The sequence below is a fragment of the Arachis hypogaea genome, chromosome 1 (assembly GCF_003086295.3).
Source record: "Arachis hypogaea cultivar Tifrunner chromosome 1, arahy.Tifrunner.gnm2.J5K5, whole genome shotgun sequence".
Taxonomy (NCBI): domain Eukaryota; kingdom Viridiplantae; phylum Streptophyta; class Magnoliopsida; order Fabales; family Fabaceae; genus Arachis; species Arachis hypogaea.
This window is the reverse complement of record NC_092036.1, coordinates 44,014,998-44,036,064: the sequence shown is the minus strand read 5'-3', so window position 1 is coordinate 44,036,064 and position 21,067 is coordinate 44,014,998. Positions and strand designations below refer to the sequence as shown.

Here is a 21,067-nt window from a genome sequence, read left to right as displayed (position 1 = left end):
CTGTAAGCAAGAAATAGCCCCTTTGCCTTACAGGAATATATTATAGATCAATATCGCAAGAAAGTCTTCTATGGTCATACCACTGTCTATCTGACTGCCTCAATGCAGCAAATGAATATACAAGAGATAAACATACCATAGTTGATTTACTCTTGATTCTCTTTCTCTTTACCTCTTTCTTCTATTCTTGTTTCTCTTCTTAATGTTTGCATATATAGATTACGTAAATTTCGGTATGAATAATCATCATGTTCCAAGTATAGGTTCATTAAATCTAAGTTGAACAATTTGACTTTTCATATAATACCTAACCCTAATGCAAATCAAACACTAACTATATTTTAAGACCCATAAATTTTGAAAAATCTTATTATGAGCCAATTTTAATTTATTTATTCATTAAAGACTTTAATTTCAGAAATTACTTTATTAAAGGTAATTAATCAAGTTTAGATAAACTGAGTTTGAATTAAATTAAAATTTTCATCTAATTTTATAATTATTGGATAATTTTCTATATTTAAATTATCAAGTTTATTAGTCGTAAAATAATAAGAATTTTATATGATTTGATTTAAATAATTGAGATTTCAAATTTAATACTTTAATTTTTATGAATAAAGAAAATTAGTTATATTATATGTAATTCTTGGATTAGAGTATTTTTTAAAATTAATTTGTAAATTGATGAATAAATATTATTTTCATTAAAAATAATTTTATTGGAATAAAATTAGTTTTCAATTATTCTATTATCCCTATTATTATTAAAAATACCTAAACAACCCAAAACCCTAATTTTAGCCTAACCTTAACACATTCACCTCACATCTCTTCTCCCAACGTCATAAGCCCCCCTTCCCAAACACACCACACAAACACACCTTCACAATAATGGAGAGAAAGAGAGAGCATAGAGAGTAGAGGAAGGAGAGAGGGAAGAGCCGCGCTGCTGCCACCGTCCAATCTGCCTCGCCACAGTCGTCGCCATCATGGAAGCTGAGTCACGTTGTCATTAGACCTTGAGGGAGAGTGTTCACGGAAGGAGACAAGGGAGAGAGCGAGACATGCGTGATCCAGGACTAGGAGGAAAAAGGCAATGCCGTGCATCCCGTCGCCGTCACCGTTCGTGCTTGATCGTCGCTGCCGTTCGTGAACCAAACACCGTTGCCAAAGCTCCTGTCACCATCAAAAGCTGCTGCCATCATCGGAGAACCCGAGGAGAGCGAGAGAGGATGCAATGGAGAAGAAGGAAAGCTGCGGTGGTTTCCCTCACTGCCATCGCTATTTGAGGCTACCCCGAAGAGTGAAGGTCTCTGCCACCGTTTTGCTCGTCGAAAGTCATAACCGGAGCTGCAGCTACTCCATTCCTTAGTTCTTCTCTAAGTACAGTAAGTTGTTTTGCTCCAAAAACACCTTTTATCGCTATTTCGATATATGTCACTGAGGTTTTTACGGTGTTATTACAATAGGGTTGAGTTTTGATTCTTGCATGTCATGTTTGGAGTTTCTGCTATTGTTGCAAAAGTGATACCGAGTTGTGGTTGCGGCTGCCGCTTCTCGAGCCGGTAGAAGGGGTTTTGACGCGTTTTATAGCTTTTGGGTTTCGAATATTCGAGGTAGGGGTGCTTTCCTTAAACTCATTTTATTTCTAAATTGTTATAAATCGATATTGCTACAAAAATATATTTTTGGTGATTATGTTATCTTATGGATTGACTGTGTTATTTTGAAAGAATGCGATTATTTCCTTGATTGAACTCTTAATTAATTGAGTTGGAATTGTGATGGTTGATGAAAGCTTGATTCAAAATTCGGATTGGTATATTTATATTAAAAATGATTTGAGTTGGAAATCTGATTTATATACTTTTATATTAAGGAATGGTTTGGTTTTGAAACTGTTTGAGAAGGATGAGAATTCTGAATTACGAATTGATTTTGTTGAAGTTGGTTTGAATTGTGATTGATGAGATTGGTTGCTTGAGTTCTGGACTTTGTTGATTCCTTGAGTTGAGTTGGTATTGTTGTGATAATGGTTTATTGGAAGTGATTTGAATGATTGAGAGATGCTTGGTTTGGTTGTTGGGACTATTGAAGGGTGGCAAAGTCTGAATTTTAGAGGAGATACTGCCAATATTTTTATAAAAATCTAAGACTTTGTTTGAAGCATTATTTAAAAGAAGCTTTGATTTAAGAATCATATTATTGATTTCGATTTATTGTGGAAAGAATCACATTTTCAGTTCTATTTATTGAGAAAAGAATTATGTTTTGAGTTAAATTTATTAAGAAAAGGATTTTGTTTTGAGTTTGATTTATTAGGAAAAGAATTATGATTCAAGTTTGATTTATTAAGAAAAGAATTTTGTTTTGAGTTTGATTTATTAAGAAGAGGATTATATTCTGAGCTCAATTTCATATGAAAAAGAATTATGTCTTGAGTTTGATTAAAGAATCCCATTTTTAGAAGTCAGTAATTGAATTTGATTGGTAAAGAAAGATGATTGTAGGTCTTTGGAAAATTATTGAACTTGAGAATGAAGTTTGATTGAGATGTACCTGTTTGGGTAGATGCAGTGGAGTGATTCTTCTTGCTCTGGGATGTGATTGAGATAGGATGATTATGATGATGAGGGATGATGATAATTGAGTTTAGTTATGATTTTGAATGAAATGAAATGAGACTGAGGATCAAGGTGATAATGAAATTGATTCTAAATGTGATATACCTATACAGGTAGATGCAGTGGAGTGACTCTGCTTGCTCTGGGTTATGGTTTAAGTCTCCCGAGGTAGATGCAGTGGTTCGCCTCTACTTGCTCCTTGTTAAGTATGATATGTGATTTAAAACTATATCTGAGTCACGAATTTTTCCGGGTAGATGTAGTGGGTCGGCTCTACTTACTCCAATTTGAGATTTGAGATTCTGTTAACCCTTCATCAAAAGATGCGGCTGGACACTTATACCTTTTTTATCTTCCTTCCTTGAAGATGAAAAATTCCTCTAGGTAGATGCGCGCACGTTGGGACTGTCTAGGGTTAGCTACCAGATATGTTAGGTTTGCCTGTATAATCGGCTGATGACCTCATTGGCCATAGGAAAGGCATGCATCATATGCATCTATGTGACTTTGTTTGAGTGTGCATATTGTACTTGATTTGCCTATGTGAATAATACTGGTTAACTGCTAATTACTATACTTGACGTAATTCCTCCTTATTGTGTTTGAACTACATTACATGTGATTGTGAATGATGGTTTGGATTATGGTGGTTGGAGTGTGATTTTATTTTGTGCTGGGCCGAAGGCCGTGATGCGATATTGTTTTGGGACAGGGGCCATGATTTGGTTATGTTTGGGTTGAAGGCCTGATTGGATGAATCAGTGGTAAGTTTGATGAAATTGCTCCTTTGGTACATGTAGTGAAAGGTTATGAGATGTTGTGTTTAATTAGAGTTTTTATAAATTCAAAATATGAATCCAGATTTTGGGTAATTAACTAATGATTTTCGAAAAGGTTTATGTTTTTGGATGATTAACAGTTGGTTTTCAAAAAGATTCATAAGATGACCGATGATCACTGAAATCAAAAAACAGTTTTCTTTTAAATATCCTCTTATGACAATTCTTAAAAACCTTCTACTGAGAACTAGTGAGGACGATGTTCTCACCCCCTTATAGATTTTTCTTTCCAGGACGGACGAAGAATTTAAAGAATTCCTTCTGCACATCTGATATTTGTATATTATTGTATATTTATTGTAGTTTCTCCTTGCCTTTATTATTATATCCTTGTAAGAGGGATACGAATTGTAATGATATGTATGTTTATAATATTTGTATGTTACTTGTATATCAAGTCTGATATATATATATATATATATATATATATATATATATATATATATATATATATATATATATATATATGATTGTGAATTATTTTGGTTATATATGCATGTTTGTTATTAAGAAAAAGTATTTTCGGGTTTTAAAGAAAATAGCGATATGGTTTCGAGTCAAAAGCTTCTATTTATTATTAAGTATATGAAAGTCGTTGTAATCCTTCTTGCTATCAGAGTGGCGCAGTCAGAAGTGTGACATTCTGAGAGTAAGGGTGTTACATTATGGTATCAGAGTAGTCTTTTCTATAGAGCCTAAGGAATGGACTAACTATGCTTCAGTTGCATTCCCTGAGCGTTTGTCATGTTGTAGGTCTTGTCCTGATTATGAGAGTTAGAGCTCTATGCACATGACTGTCTACTGATTAATGTTGTTAGTCTATGATTGCATACTTTATGGTATTAAGTTTGGCCAGCTTAATACTAATGGTTTATGTATATGTGAACACTAATGGGTTATCATAGACGAGATAGGAGTAATAGGTAACGAATATCACGGGGTTTGGAAAATGATAGAGGTTGCTTCTTGAGGTTACTCAGTTACTTATCGTATTCTTTCATGGTTTGTCTTGAAATTCCTATTTGATATTTCTTTCTTGGAAAGTAAACCGATTATTCTCTAACCCTGTTCCTTGTGCATATGCATACTCGTTTGATATTGACTTCATATGTCTGCTTAAATTCTTTGGATATCTGCCTTGTGTTATTTAAACTCTTTTTCTTGTCTCTTGAACTCTTTGATGTTCTTTGAACTTGTTTGATGCATCAAAGTGACCGTTAAAATCTTTGAGATTTTGCTGTTGATTGAAATGCCTTTCTTTATGATTTTTGTATTCATTTGAATCAGTTGTGTTTGATTTGACGTGCTTCGTAAGTCTTATTTGAATCCCCTTGATTTAAGTTTCTTTCTTGAAATGTGATTTGATTTTCCTTTTTTAGCACATCTTAATATTCTTGAATATTCTTATGAGGATGTGAATTCAAGTATACTTTCAGAGTTTTGTTTTAACCCTTTTTAAATAAGTTTTGGTTTATTCTTGTGCAAGGTTGTCATCGACTTTGCATTCCTTTACTTGAGTTGGGCATCTCTTTGTTGTGGGTTGAACTTGTTTTGATGTGACACAACCATCTGTTAAAGTTTTAACAAAATCGCTTTTAACTCAGCCTACACTCCATTACCTTAGACTTTAAGAATTTCTGTATGTGGTTTAAACCTATTTGTTTGTAATGTATTCTCTATTACTTTTATGAGCAAAACTTTATCTCAGATTTTCTTCCAACCAAATCGCAGTTTTCATGCATGCTTTTGTTTAGTCGTGCACCTAAATATCTTTCGAAGTATTTGACAAAATATAGTTTTTCCCTTAGCCAAATTAATCTTTCCCTTTTCCAACTTTGTATAGTTTATTTCAACTTGAATTTATATTGGAATAATGCCACGTTCATGCTTCGCTATTCTTTTGAAGGATGTTTGCTGCTTATCTTTTCATTTAGACCACGAAATGATTTTTCTTCAAGATTTTCATTCTTTTATGAATAATGTATTCGAAAGTATTTTTAATCATACTCTTGAGTTTTGTGACCTTTGTCTTGAGGTTTAGATATTCTTTTTCTGTAAACCATACTACTTTGTCTTATCTTAAATTTGTTTCAAAATAATGCATTATTCCTATCAATGTACTTTGGCTAAAGATTCTTCAAACTTCGATTTGAATTTTCTCTCTAGAACACCTTGTTACCTTGGTTCATACTTGTTTACTTGTGCTTTCCAACAATTCTTCCCAATTCTGGCAAATCCTATCCTTGCCGCTTGTCCTTCTTTTCTAAGGTCCAGTCTCCTTCTCAGTAAACACGACATTAGTTTGGTGTCGTGTGCGGCCTTTAGGCATAGCAAGCGATACGTTAGTTCTCCAGGACGCGTTTTGTGGACGCGAAAGGCGAAGCTTGTAAGTGTGCGATGTCAAAGGATGTTGTGGAGCTTTGATTCTTGCAAAAGGGTTTGTCGATGTTGGACTTATGACCAATAGAAAGGTTTGCAAAGTGTTTGACGAGGTTGAGGACCCTTGGATGAGTTGTTCGATAAAGTATGGGTCAGAATAGTGGAGATAACTTATGTTGAAGTTTGAAAAGTTGAATCTCTAAAGTTGGTACGAGATCAGTGTACGGAAGTTAACAAGTTGTTTTAACCCCAGCTTGTTTTATAACATTTCGCCACCATGCTTTACCATCGCATGTTTGAAACATGTCATCTGGCACCTCATCATACCTTCTTCACCAATTTTATAACAAATTGAAACTATGTAATTTTTTATATATCTCATCAATTTTCGAGGACGAAAATTTTTATAAAGTGGGTAGAATGTAAGACCCAGAACTTTTAGAAAATCTTATTATGAGTCAATTTCAATTTATTTATTCATTAAAGACTTGAATTTCAGAAATTACTTTACTAAAGATAATTAAATCAAGTTTAGATAAACTAAGTTTGAAGTAAATTAGAGTTTTTATCTAATTTTAAAATTATTGGATAATTTTCTATATTTAAATTATAAAGTTTAGTAGTAGTAAAATAATAAGAATTTTATATTATTTGATTTAAATATTTGAGATTTTGGAATTTAATACTTTAATTTTTATGAATAAAAAAATTAATTATATTATCTCTAATTCCTGGATTAGAGTATTTATTTTAAAATAATTTGTAAATTGATGAATAAATATTATTTTCTTTAAAGATAATTTTATTGGATTAAAATTAGTTTTTAATTACCCTATTACCCCTATTATTATTAAAAATACCTAAACTACGCAAAACCCTAATTCTAGCCTAACCCTAACACACTCTCACTTCACATCTCTTCTCCCAGTACCGTAGGACCCCTTCCCAAACACACCATACAAACACACCCTCACAACAATTGAGAGAAAGAGAGAGCACAGAGAGCAAAGGAAAGAGAGAGCGAGGAGCCACGCTGCCGCCGCCGTTCAGTCCACCTCGTCACAACCGTTGTTCCTGCATCATCGCCGTCATGAAAGCTGAGTCACATCATCGTCAGACCTTGACGAACAGCGTTCGGGAAAGAAGCCAAGGAGGAAAGAGACGAGCGTAAGCCGTCACCGTTCGTGCTCCGTTGTCGCTGTCGTTCGTGAACCTGACGCCGTCACCAAAGCTCCCGTCGCCATCAGAAGCTGTTGCCATCTTCGGACGACCCGAGGAGAGCGAGGGAGGATGCAATGGAGAAGATGGAAAGGTGCGGTGGTTTCCCTCCCCGCCATTGCTGTTTGAGGCTGACCAGAAGAATGGAGGTGACAGTGGCGCTGCTACAAACGACAACAAGCGGCTGTGTCATCGCCAAAGCTCTCTATCATCGTTTTGCTCATCGAAAGTCATCACTGGAATTGCAACTGCTCCATTCCTTGGTTCTTCTCTAAGCATAGTAAGTTGTTTTACTCTGAAAATCTCGTTTATCGCTATTTCGATATATGTCGTTGAGGTTTTTACGGCGTTATTATAATAGAGTTGAGTTTCGATTTTTGCTTATCGCATTTAGAGTTTCTGCTATTGTTGAAGAAGCAACACAGAGCGGTGGTTGCGGCTGCCACTGCTGCGGGATGGTAGAAAGGGGTTTTGACACGTTTTATAGCTTTCAGGTTTCGACTATGCGATATTGATATTGATGCAGAAATATTTTTTGGTGATTATGTGAGTCTTACGAATTGACTGCATTATTTTGAAAGAATGCGATTGTTTACTTGATTGAATTCTTGATTAATTGAGTTGGCGTTGTGAGGGTTAATGAAAGATTGATTCGGAAATTCGATTGGTATATTTATATTGAGAAATGAGTTGCATTGGAAATCTGATTTATATACGTTTATATTAAGGAATGGTTTAGTTTTGAAACTATTTGAGAAGGCTGAGAATTCTGAATTATGAATTGATTTTGTTGAAGTTCATTTGAATTGTGATTGATGAGATTGGTTACTTGAGTTCTGCACTTTGTTGATTCCTTGAGTTGGGTTGGTACTTTTGAGATAATGGTTTATTGGAAGTGATTTGAACGATTGAGAGATGTTTGGTTTGCTTGTTGGGACCCTTGAAGGGTGGCAGAGTCCGAATTTTAGAAGAGATGCTGCCAATATTTTTACAAAACTCTGAGGCTTTGTTTGAAGCGTTATTTAAAAGAAAATTTGATTTAAGAATCATATTATTGATTTTGATTTATTATGGAAAGAGTCACATTTTCAGTTCGATTTATTGAGAAGAATTATGTTTTGAGTTTAATTTATTAAGAAAATGATTTTATTTTGAGTTTAATTTATAAAGAAAAGAATTATCATTCAAGTTCGATTTATTAAGAAAAGGATTTTGTTTTGAGTTTGATTCATTAAGAAGAGGATTATATTCTGAACTCGATTTCATATGAAAAGAACTATGTCTTGAATTTGATTAAAGAATCCCGTTTTTAGAAGTTTTGGTGAATTTTTAGTAATTGAATTTGATTGGTGAAGAAATATGATTTTGGGTCTTTGGAAAATTATTGAACTTGAGAATAAAGTTTGATTGAGATGTACCAGCCTGGGTAGATGCAGTGGAGTGATACCACTTACCCCAGAATGTGGTTGAGATAGGATGATTATGATGATGAGGGATGATGATGATTGAGTTTAGTTATGATTTTGAATGAAATGAAATGAGACTGAGGATGAATATGATAATAAAATTGATTCTGAATGTGATATACCTGGCTGGGTAGATGAAGTGGAGTGATTCTGCTTGCTCCGGGTTATGGTTTGAGTCTCCGGGGTAGATGCAGTGGTTCGCCCCCACTTGCTCCTGGTTGAGAATGATATGTGATTTAAAACTTTATCTGAGCCACGGATTTCCTTGGGTAGATGTAGTGGGTCGACTCCACTTGCTCCAAGTTGAGATTTGAGATTCTGTTAACCTTTCATCATAAGATGTAGCCGGACACTTATACCTTTCTAGACGTTTCTCCTTGAAGATGTAAAATTTCTCTTGGTAGATGCGCGCACGTTGGGACTGTCCAGGGTTAGCTATCGAATATATCGGGTTTGGCTGTATAACTGACAGATGAGCTCATTGGCCATAGGGCAGGCATGCATTATTTGCATCTATGTAGCATTGTTTGGGTGTGCATATTGTACTTGGTTTACCTATATGAATAATACTGCTTAACCGATCATTGCTATACTTGATATAATTGCTCTTGATTGTGTTTGAACTGCATTACTTGTGATTTTGACTAATGGTTCAGATTATGGTGGTTGGAGTGTGATTTGATTTTGTGCTAGGCCGATGGCTGTGAAATGATATTGTTTTGGGTCGGAGACCGTGATTTGGTTATGTTTAGGCTGGAAGTCATGATTGGATGAATTAGTGGTAAGTTTAATGAAATTTCTCCTTTGGTATATGTAGCAAAAGCTTATGAGATATTATGTTTAATTACAATTTTTTTATAAATTCAAAATATGCATCCGGGTAATTAACTAATGGTTTTCGAAAAGGTTTCAATTTTTGGATGATTAATAGTTTTCACAAAGATTCATAAGACAAGCGATGATCACTGGAATCAAAAAATAGTTTTCTTTTAAATATCCTCTTATGACAATTCTTAAAAGCCCTCTACTGAGAACCAGCAAGGATGATGTTCTCACCCCCTTATAGATTTTTCTTTTCAGGCCGGGCAAAGAATTTAAAGAATTCCTTATGCGTATCTGATATTTGTATATTATTGTATATATATATTGTAGTTTTTCCTCACCTTTATTATTATATCCTTGTAAGAGTGATATGAGTTGTAATGATTGTATATTTATAATATTTGCAAGTTACTTGTATATCAAGTCATATATGATGATTATGATTGATTTTGGTTATATATGCATGTTTGTTATTAAGAAAAAGTATTTTCGTTTTTTCAAAGAAAATAGCAATACGGTTTCGAGTCAAAAGCTCCTATTTTATTATTAAGTATATGAAAGTCGTCGTAATCCTTCTCGCTATCAGAGTGGCGCAGTCGAAAGCGTGATATTCTGATAGTAAGAGTGTTACAATACTGCTCCTAGATCGCTTCTCTAACCAACTTTTGTTTTTGCTATTAAATCTTTACCGACTTTTTCTTTGGTTTTTATCTTTTCTTCAACATTTTATCTTTCTTTTACCTTCTCCTCACTAATATGTTCTTACCACTCTTTAAGTGTTTTATAAACGTAATTATAAGTTTCTAAGTTTAAAGTTGTCTTCGTAAGACTTTTAGAAAAAAATTCCCTTCTTGCCGTTATTTTATTATTTTTAATAATATTTTATTATAAATTTTTGAAAATTACATTTTTAACCCAAAATTTTATTAAATTATATTTTGAGCCCTTAACTTTTGATATTTATACTTTAACCCTCTAAACTTTTAGTATTTATACTTTCCTCCCAAAATATAAAAATATTTACACTTTGACTCCAAAATGGATCAAAGGACTGTTCTTGAGTGTTCTTGGTAAAACTCAAAGTGTTCTTCGTGTTCTTTGTAAATTCTTCAGATTCTTCCTTTAATCCTGACATATTTTTCAATCTTTTTGGTAACCGATTTTTTTTCTAACGTTCTAATTAAATTGGCAGCCACTAAAACCCCATGATTTCTACTTGATTTCAACACAAATTCATCTTAATTTAAGGCGTACGGTTTGGATTTCTACTAGCCCTCAAGAACAAAATTCATAGCTTGAATATCATCAAATTTCATCAAATTTTCACCAAAATTTCAACAAGAATCACTCATATAAACAATCAATTTCAAGCATAACTAAACCAAGCAACAATCACACAACTCAAATACAATTAGTCAAGATTAATTTCACCAAAGGTGGAAGATACTTTTTTTCATTCTTTTTTACTTTATTAACAAAGTCTTTCATATTAGCAGTAGTCAAGATAGGGGCTTTCTCACCTGAAAAACAATACACAAACACAAAAATTCAATACAACATCAACCACTCCACAGCCACAACATAAAACATACAAACCTAAATTACCTAAGTACTCCTCAATCACTTCCCTATCTCCTTCAAGCTCCAACAAACTAGAGTTAGACAACAATTCGGATGATGACATAACCGAAACCAAAAAATCCAACACATAATCCTCACTCTTCGTTCTATTTTCACAATCCAGAATCTTCTTCGGTTTTGAAGACCAAAACACAGGGAATCTTTCATTCATTAACGAATCCAGGAAGAAGGGATAAAATTCCTCACCAATTTGCACCTTCACAAACATCCCCTTAAAATCCTTAAACGATGACTTATACAAATTAAAGATACTACGACCCGGATAACTACTCAATTTTATCCAAGACCGCTTCCATACACCCTTCACCTGAAAGAGAGAGAAAAACAGTTCTAGAGATGGATAACATTCCAAATATTTCATCAAACACTCAAAAGTTCGCACAAAAGTCCAGGAATTAGGAAGTAACTATGTGAGAACACAGTTCAATTGTGACAAAACCCCACATTCAAATTCTGAAAACGGAAGCCTCATACCCAATTCTATCAACATGCAAGTGTACAGGTAAAAGTAGGACCAATCATACCTCTTCTCACATATCCTATCACTTTTCCCATAAGGTAAGAATTTAACCTCTAACTGCTGCCCACTTTTCACCCAGTTAACATCGTTTAATTGCAACACTAAACCGACAGTACTAAAAATTGAAACTCGACTCTTACGTCAACATCAACCCAACCATAAGGGTCCCCCTCGTTAACGACATCTACCTTCTTCTTCCCCATGACTCGACAAAACCCAAACAAGCCAAGCAACTAAACGGACAACTGTAACACAAACAAATAAACACTAACCTTTTTTACTCATGATCTTCTCCTCACACAAAAACATTACAGCTTCACAAGGAAAAAACTGTTTACAAGATACTTGTCTTAATGGAAAGTTACTAAATCCAAAAGCACACACACACACTCTCTCTCTCTCTCTTTCCACTAACCCAAACGTTTTTTATACCCCAACTAGATAAAGTACAATCCCAATTTTCACCCATATCATCGGCCCAACTCTTCCTACGAAAAAAAAAACACGTTGAACTTGGAGGTTACGAGCATGCTCTATCCGACATATACCAACCGAGGATATAGCATCTCAAAAGCTCAACATGCTTATATTCTACAGGCCAAGCTTGGGGACTGTGAATCATGCCAATAACCTCGGTATGAAAACCATCAACATAGCATATCTCGGACAGAGCCAGCACGTGCACAAAGTTCCAGAAGTCAACGTTAAGGCCGGAGATCAATTATAAACCCGATAATCATAACACAAGCTAACATTTGAAAATTAAAATATATTGACCACTACCATCCTAAAAAATAGGCACCACAAAGTCTAGAATGATTACAAAACAACAAGCTCTGTTACCTATAAAAAGAGGAGAGACCAAATGAACAAGACAAGTTGAAAAACCAAGAGATTAAGCACTAAAAGTAAAAAAGCTTTCAAAGAGCATTATTTTTAGTGATTCCACTGATTTGAGCATTAGAGTAGTTTTTGCAGTTTTTGCAGGGATTCCGACGTTTGAATCTTCGTAAGGAGAAAAGACGGATCAACGAAGCCAATAAACCCAGCGCCTGACAAGTTCAAGCTATATGCATCGGCTGGACCATTGATCAACATAGAACAGTGCTGAATTTTCAAATCAGTTGACATTGACCCTTTTTTATGCTTATGGTATTCACATCGAGCCATTTCATTTTTGTCATGCATTGATCCATTTATTAGTTGAGCACTGAGCGATGCCGATCAGTACTTTCTTATCGTACCATTCCGCTTATGGTATGACCACTTTTTATTCACTCTGTTTTTGTTATAATGGGCCTGATTTAAGAAGACTAAAGAACAGAAAACAAAAATTAAATCCATTGAAGTCCCAAATTCCGTCCAAACAAAGGTCCCAAATAAATCCATATGGGGACGACTCATATCCCCCAGCTGGGACTCGGAACAAATGGAGGATTTATAGGTCTCTCTCCTCAAGCTGCATTCGAATTCGAATCCAAAAAGTGGGAAATAGGACCCTCTTCTAGAGAGTGTGTGCGAGTGTAAGGGAAAAAAAAGGTGCCTAGACCAAAATAAAAACTAACAAAACATATTCAGAGTGCTCGGCTTTATATGTTGTTCTGTTTGTCCCAAACCAAGACAAAAAAAAATATTAAGAGTGTATCACATGAGAACAAAAAATTATAATAAAGTGAGAAAATAAAACCTAGAGAGATGCATATAAATAGTCAAAATTGGAAAATAAAACTACATGACCTTTTTAAGTGATTGTATAAATTTTTTAATAACTTTTAATCCTAACCATTTCTGTAAAGTAGTTGGCATCTGAATTAAGATGAACCCAGCTCAATCTACCCAACAATTTTGGCCTGGAATGAAAATTTGTAACAACTGTTCCCAACTTTGGAGTAGGAAACACGTAGGACCACATCAATGATCAAATCTTAACTCATTATTAAAATGTTGAGAAACAAAACTCACTGACATCATAACAAATATTGCTAAATTTATCGAGGCAAAGGTGCAAGAGGAAAACATTCAGTTAGGTTTACTTAATCTTCAGCTATGGTCTACACATCTTGAGCCTAGCATGGGCCTTGAAGAATCTTGACCTATAAAAACTACTACTTAACATTGAAATTGTATCAGACCAAAAAGAAAACTATTGAAACTAATCATATGGTAATGTTAAGGAGACAAAAAAAAGTAGCCAGAACTTGTATTATTTAACATTTATTAATTATCGCAACAGTTAATGAATGTTAAATAAGACAAATTCTAACTGTTTTTGCCTAATTTTCTTTGGTTACCAAACATTTCCGTTGATCATAATACCTTTCTTTTTTTGATAGTATAATTCTATAAAGTTACCAAAATTGTCTTCACCAAATTATCCTTTTCTTCAACTAGGAAATTGTAAAGCTCGTCATTTAAAACAATTATTATCAGTGGGTGAACATGATAAGTAGTAAAAATATTGTAGAAAGAAGCTCGATATCATACTACCATAAAACTTTCAAATGCCAATTATTGTTGGACAATATTAGACCATAAAAGACATATTAACATAATGGGAAAAGTATAAAAATACAAGATTGAAAGAAAAGAAGAGTAAGGAAAGGAGTAATATCAGTGGAAACCACTTGTGCCATGTTGCATTGAATTGAGTTTTGGATTACATGTCATTAACTACTAACATAAATTATAGGCATTAAAAGAATTGCCAGTCCCAATCAATTACACCTGGAACAACAGACATCAAAAGAAGCTAATACAAGTAGAAAAAGAATACAAGTCAAAAATCACTGCAAGATTAATAATAATACAAACAAGACTTACAAAAAAAGAAACAAAAAACTACGAACTCAAGCCAGAAACCTCAGCACTAACAAGCCAATAAAGCCAGAATTGTGATTCCACTAGAAAATGGGGATCAAGGCGCATACAAACGCCAGCCAAGTCAACAACAGCTTCACTGTATTCTTACCGATTGATGCACCGGAACTAATATGTTGAGGCCTGAAAAAGAAAAAATATGGCATAATTTAACCATTTGCACTGGAAAAGAAAAATGTCTGTTGAAAGAGAAGGATTGGGGAACATACTTCTGCAGTTTCTGAAGGGCGCCGCAGAAAAGGGCATTGTCTGGCATGGGAAGCTCAGTCTTGTTGTTAGCCTCTGGATTGACAACTCTGATGTATGTTTCTTGACCGAGATACCAGTTGTCGAGGTTTTCTGTTCTGAGATTCCAAACTCCGACATTGTCCAGCGAGACTAAAATTGCTGTCCATGCTCCGGGATAAACCTACACCGGAAGACAAGGGAAGACTTTAGGTACATGAAAGACATTGTAGAAGTTCAACGGTACATTTGAAATACAAACTTTGTAATTGGTACTGAAGAAGCAGCATAAAATATTTAAAAATTATCCAGTTATTTTCCCCTTTGGCACAACAGGCTATCCAGATAGCATCCTCTGACCGAGTGGTAGCTACTTTGCTACCAGCTATCATAATTCCGTGTTCACCTTAATCCAGCCTATTAAGTAGCCTTTTCAAGGTTCTGATGCCAATGTTAAGTATCTAAGGAAAGTGAAAAACCATACCTTAAAAACTAGCTGTTTAGAGAGTACCACTCTCCTTCAATACAACATCAAGCATCCCATACTACCCGATATAGGACTTTGGTCACCCCATAATACCCATGTCCCCTAGTAGTATGCTTGCCAATTGAGGTTTTCGAGGGTAAATGATGAAAAAGAAGAGCTTGAAGGGTAAAACAGGTTCAGTTGTCACAACAAGTTCCAACTCCAAAACTGCCTTGTTTACAAAGACTTGAGCAGAAACACATGCGAACAGGAAAAACTAACGACAAAACAGAAGTTCTAATGATGATTTGACTGCTTTTTTATTATTCTTTTGATGACAGATTCATAAACAAGAACATATAAATGTTTTCAAGAACAGGATAGCATTAAATATCAGTATACCTGTGCTGTGGTGCGAGCTATTCCATCCCATTTGTTATATGTGCCCCTGCTATTATTAGTCCACTCCCCATAATCCATCCTGCAGACAAAGAAACAAGTTCTAAGTGATATTGTAAGTTCTGAAATGGAATGGCACACAAATGAGAAGGGAATATATCCCTACCCGACGACGAAAAAGGCATAACCATCCAAGTGATAGGAATGCATCTTGGTGTCGTTGTTTTGCAGTATAATCTCCATAAATCCCCTGTAAGTTCCATTAATCACCGATGTCTTGGCCTGAGGTGGTCCAGTTATAGGATTGGTGGGGAAATCAAGCTTGTATACTCCTTTTAATTTGTACTTGTCAGCAAGCCTGATTGGAGTGGAAGGATTGACAAAAGAGATGCCACTGAGTGTTGCTCGATTCTTCCCGTTGATTTTCTCTCTTGGCTTGTTTCTTAGTACATAAATTTCAGTCACATTGATGGAACCATATCGGAAAGACCCTTGTGGGTTGGGACGAGCACCACTTGCTGATACATTCCATCTGCATAATTAACCACATAATCACAAGAGTCAGTCGTCAAGTTTTTGCTTCTCAACACTCAAATTTAAAAATCTAATCTACATAAATTCTAGTGGTGCTATGACTTAATTAAATGTTGTAGTTTAATATTTGCAAAACATTTAATATCTCCATCAACTGGGACACTGATGTACTACAATAAATTTAACAAATATCTCTGTCACTTAATTTGAAAGTGTTCCTGAAACTTAAGAATGATGAATGAAGAGAAGATAATCAACCATGTTCAGTGGAATAATGGAACAATAATGTTATAGAATTGCAGCATAAAGAGACCTGATGGATCTTGCTTGGTTCATTGAGAAAGTCTTGTCAAATTCATCATCTGGAGGTGGTGGAAGAGGACCATGCGCCTTACCCTTGGAATTTGTATAGCGCAAGATACCAACTCCGGTTACTCTTTGCCAGCGTGATTCGTTCACAAACCTGGCGCTTGCAACGATATAGTAATCTGAACTTGCGTTCTGATCCATGGTTACCAGAAAAGAATAAGACTGTCCAACATGAATATCTAAGCTAGTGTAATTCTGTTGCACTGTATACGATCCCTCACTCTCTGCTAGAAGTAAATTATGGCTCTGGATCCTGAAATTCAGACTTGTTGACACTCCAACATTATGTACACGAAGTCGGTAAGTTTTCCCTGTTAAACATTATCAGAAAAATTCAAGGTCTAAACACCAAGCCTCAGCTATACAAACCCACAATATTGATTCATGAGCAATGACGATATTCAAATTCAAGTACCGTAACAACATTATGGGAACAACAAAATTCTTTTCTGCATATATTCTAACATATTTTTACATGCATTATTCAAAAGATATAAGTAAAGTGTGTGAGTACATGAAACCCTGTTGGCTTCTATACTATTATTTGTTCTAAAATTATTATTCTCAACATTCATATGTCGTCAGGTCCCATGTACCCAAACCAATTTTTTTGTGGGTAAAAGAACCAACATATATTCTAGATATTGCTTCTTTGTTTTCATGACTAAAGTCTAAAGAAGTCCAAGATTCTCATGTTGGAATTATACATGACCATACCATGTGCACATCTCCACCATTCATTAAGCTACCTTAAGATGATGAAAAGTAGACATATATAAAGGGTAATAGAGACAATAGTAGAGATGTGCACAATGGCAAAGAAAAGGTTAAAGAAGCAATGGAAGAGATATGCACATGACAAGGTCATGTGCAACTTAAGACGATTCTTTTCCCCAACATTACATGAACTATACAAGGAGACATTCAAGTCTCTAACTTTGACCCAAATGGTATGAAATGATATCAGACCTAACAAAACCACCAATTAGTTAAAATAGATAATAAACAAAAGAACTCAGAGTTCATATTAAATTTCTTCCACTTACCAGGATGAACATCAAACTGCTCAAAATCAATGCCGTCGGGAACAAGTGTATCATTATATCTATACGGACCCTTTCCATTGATGAGAACACCATCAGGCATCCCAAGATCTTTTCCAGCATCAAGGTCCTTCCTCAAATCCTGCATTCCAAGTATTAATTATTGCTTAGCCTGACCAAGATATTTACTTAATCACTTTCTTCTATTTAATTCAATCAACAAAAACTAACCGTGTGATTGCGAGTGTACCAATCGCCAATCATAATGACAATGTCCCCATGTGGGGTGTCAAAAGGAATTGGAATAATGGGTCGGTTGTTTATAATGAATCCACCAAATCCACCAGCTGCTCTCTGCATATTAAGTGAAGGGAAGTAGAAGAAGCTTCCAATCTGATCCTTAACCTGAAACTGGTAAGTCCAGTTCCACTTTGGAGGAATTGGACAGTTTGTGCCAAGAACACCATCTTGCCAAGAACTTCTTCTTTGCTGAACCCCAGACCTGTCTCAACAACCCATAAACAAATATCCATAAATTCATCTCAAAGCTTCTTTAATTAAGAAAACAAATAAAAAAGATCTTAACTTCGGGAAAAAAAAAGGCAGAGAAAAGAAAAAAGAACACCCTTTACCAGTGAAGGAGGAGGTTCTCATCAAGCTTGTTCCGGACATTGACAACAACGTTGTTGTTTGTTGTCACATTGATGGTTGGACCTGGAAACTTGCCGTTTATAGCAATGACCTGAAAATAAATAAAAAAATACAATGCAGATATATATTATATGAAGAAAGTTTTGTTACTAAAACTGAAAACTAAGTAGCACCTTTCTAATCACTCTACCAAACACTAGAATATAACTAAGTGAAAAAACTCAAAACTACTCATCGTGGCATTTCCACAAAAACCACATAGGCATTTCAAATTTTCAAGCTTCACATTGCTATTTGGTGTGACCTATAGTAGATCTGTAAGTAAAAATCTTGAAACTTTAGGGAATTGAAAATAGAAAAGTAGAAAGCAACCTGTTGAGGAACTCCAAGAGGAGAAGCAGTGAGGTAAGTGACCTCAAAGTTGTAGAAAGCAAATGGATCCTCAGCGTTAGTGAAGTTGAGAAGCAGAGAAACGTTGGTTAGGAAGAAGAAGAAGAAGAGCACAAGAGCTTTAAACAAAGCCATTGGCGTGAGATTCAGAGCAAAGTTTTAAGTTTTGTTGAGTAGACCCTTTATTTTCTTTTATCTGAAATTACATTATCAAATATCAATTTCTATCAGAAAAATAGAACTCCGTGGCAGATAGATGCAGAAAAAGAGAGAGAGAGAGAGAGAGAGAGAGAGAGAGAGGGTTTGAATGGGGTGTGAAAGGAGTTTGTAGTGTAGAGTGGAAATGGATGATGGGTGGAATCAAAGGCTTTCAAGGGGTGACAGCAAGTAGCCAGTTCATACCTTGCATATTCTGTCTTCTCTATTTGACCCTTGTTCCTCATAAATATAGCTTTACCCCCCTTTTTTTTAATACCACTTTTTACTCTTTTTGATTGCTTATTTTAGTCAGAATTTAATTTTAAATGGACGTGATATTAGTATATTGTACAAATGTGGTTTAAAAATGTGTAATACTAATATATGAACTTGAGGTATTTTTATGTGAAGAGAAGAAAAAAAAACAACTTTCATTTGTCCTTTCTTACAAAATATTACCTTTTATGTTAAAATTTGAAATTTATTAAAAGCTCCCCACAGTTCCCACTGAGAAAGATTGTTTGCCTCACTAAATAAGGGTTTTTCATCCTACTAAATTCCGTGTTTTCATATGTGCACAAATGACACGGTTAAACTTATTTCATGACGTATATAGTTATATACCATGACTCTTCCTTATTCAAATAAATGAATAAATTATGTCACTCTCCAATTAATAATGCAACTCACCTTTATTATTTATTATTCTCAAATTAACTTCAACTTTTATGAAATTTTTCTCATCACCAAGAAAAATAAAATAATGAGAATCAAATATAATTTAGAAAATTACATTAATTCAAGAGTGGCATTATTATTAATTAAGGTGAATTCTACCGTATCTTTTATAAAGTAATATGTAATTTATTCTATGTAATGTGTCACTTTTTAATTGGTTATTAAGTTAATCATAGTTAGACTATTTTATAATTAAATTAGTTTTTAAAATGGGTAATTATGCAATTTTTTAAAGTATTAAAAATCGAAACATGAATTTTTTTTTCCAAATCATTTCCAGAAGATGTATCATAACCCTCTGAAATGACTTTTGGCCTTTTACTCCTCCCCTATTCCTTCGTTCTCATCGCGCCTCCCAAGCAGCACCGCGTCGTTGATTGTAATCAAATTATAAGTCAACTGAATAACTAAAAAACTGATAAGGAGTTTCAAGAACGCAGAGAAGATAGAAAACCAAAAGCATCTGTAGTCCTTTTTCAGCCTCTGAATCAGATTTTGCTCATGTCCCTCAATTTCAGCCAGAAAATACCTGAAATCACAAAAAAACATACAAACTCATAGTAAAGTCCAGAAATGTGATTTTTGTATATGTATAAAAATACATATGTACATGATGACTAATTTTAATGTATAAATAATATTTTTATTATTTTTTATATTTATTATACAAAAATACCATTTAAAAATAGATATAATTAGATAATTGTATAAAGAAATTTATACCTCCTCCTCCTCCTCCTCCTCTTTTCTTTCTTCTTTGTGTTTCTCCTCTTTTTTCTTTGCGTTTTTTATTTTCGTCGTTGTTTTTTTATTACTATTGTTGTTGCTGTATTTTTTCTCCTTCTTTTTCTATTGATTTTGCAACATTATGTATTTTTTTCTTCTTTGTTTGATTTTTCCTTCTAAGAAGAATCCTGAGAATATGAAATAAGAAGATGAAGAAAAAGAAGCACCAGAAGATGAGGAGGAGGAAGAGAAAGAGTTTTGAATTATTCAGAACTTATCAGCACACATACACCAAAAATTCTTAAACAATACACTCGAATATCTTCGTATTACACCCAAATATTTTCGTGTTACACCCAAATTTGCTACAAATACAGAAAAATATTTCTTCTAATGCTGCATTTTTTTCTTCTTCTGTTTTTTCTTATTTCTTTCTTTCTTTTAGTTGAATGAATATAAGTTCATCATCTTCCAAGTAATTTTGTAGCATTATGTGTTTCTTCTTTTTTGTTTGATTTTTTTTTGTTTTTATTCTTGTTAAAAGAGTAAAATAAGAAGAAACTTGCGAAGATAAAATAAAAAAGAAAAGATGAATAAGAAAAAAGAAGAAGATGATGGTGATGATGATGAAAAAAGAAGAAGCAGCAGAAGATGAAGAGGGGGAAGAGGAAGAGTTTTAAATTATGGAGAACTTATCAGCACACATACACCAAAAATTCTTAAATAATACACTCAAATATCTTCGTGATACACCCAAATATCTTCGTGCTACACCCAGATTTGCTACAAATATAGAAAAATATTTTCTCTAATGTTGTATTTTTTCTTCTTCTTTTTTCCTTATTTCTTTCTTTATTTTAGTTGAGTGAATGTAAGTTCATCATCTTTCAAGTAATTTTGTACCATTATGTATTTCTTCTTCTTTTTTGTTTGATTTTT

The 21,067-nt window shown here is 34.2% G+C and overlaps 1 protein-coding gene across 1 annotated transcript; it reads right to left on the bottom strand.

The window, feature by feature from the left end:
* Window positions 1-14,122: 14,122 nt before the first annotated feature.
* LOC112803173 (monocopper oxidase-like protein SKU5) lies at window positions 14,123-18,889 on the bottom strand. The gene is made up of 9 exons (XM_025846689.3): window positions 18,449-18,889; window positions 18,058-18,167; window positions 17,657-17,927; window positions 17,429-17,567; window positions 16,327-16,693; window positions 15,646-16,011; window positions 15,483-15,561; window positions 14,599-14,798; window positions 14,123-14,512 (listed from the first exon to the last, which is right to left on the bottom strand). Exons 1-9 carry the CDS (start codon window positions 18,599-18,601, stop codon window positions 14,413-14,415), a joined length of 1,785 nt encoding a protein of 594 aa, XP_025702474.1. The 5' UTR covers window positions 18,602-18,889; the 3' UTR covers window positions 14,123-14,412.
* Window positions 18,890-21,067: the final 2,178 nt, after the last annotated feature.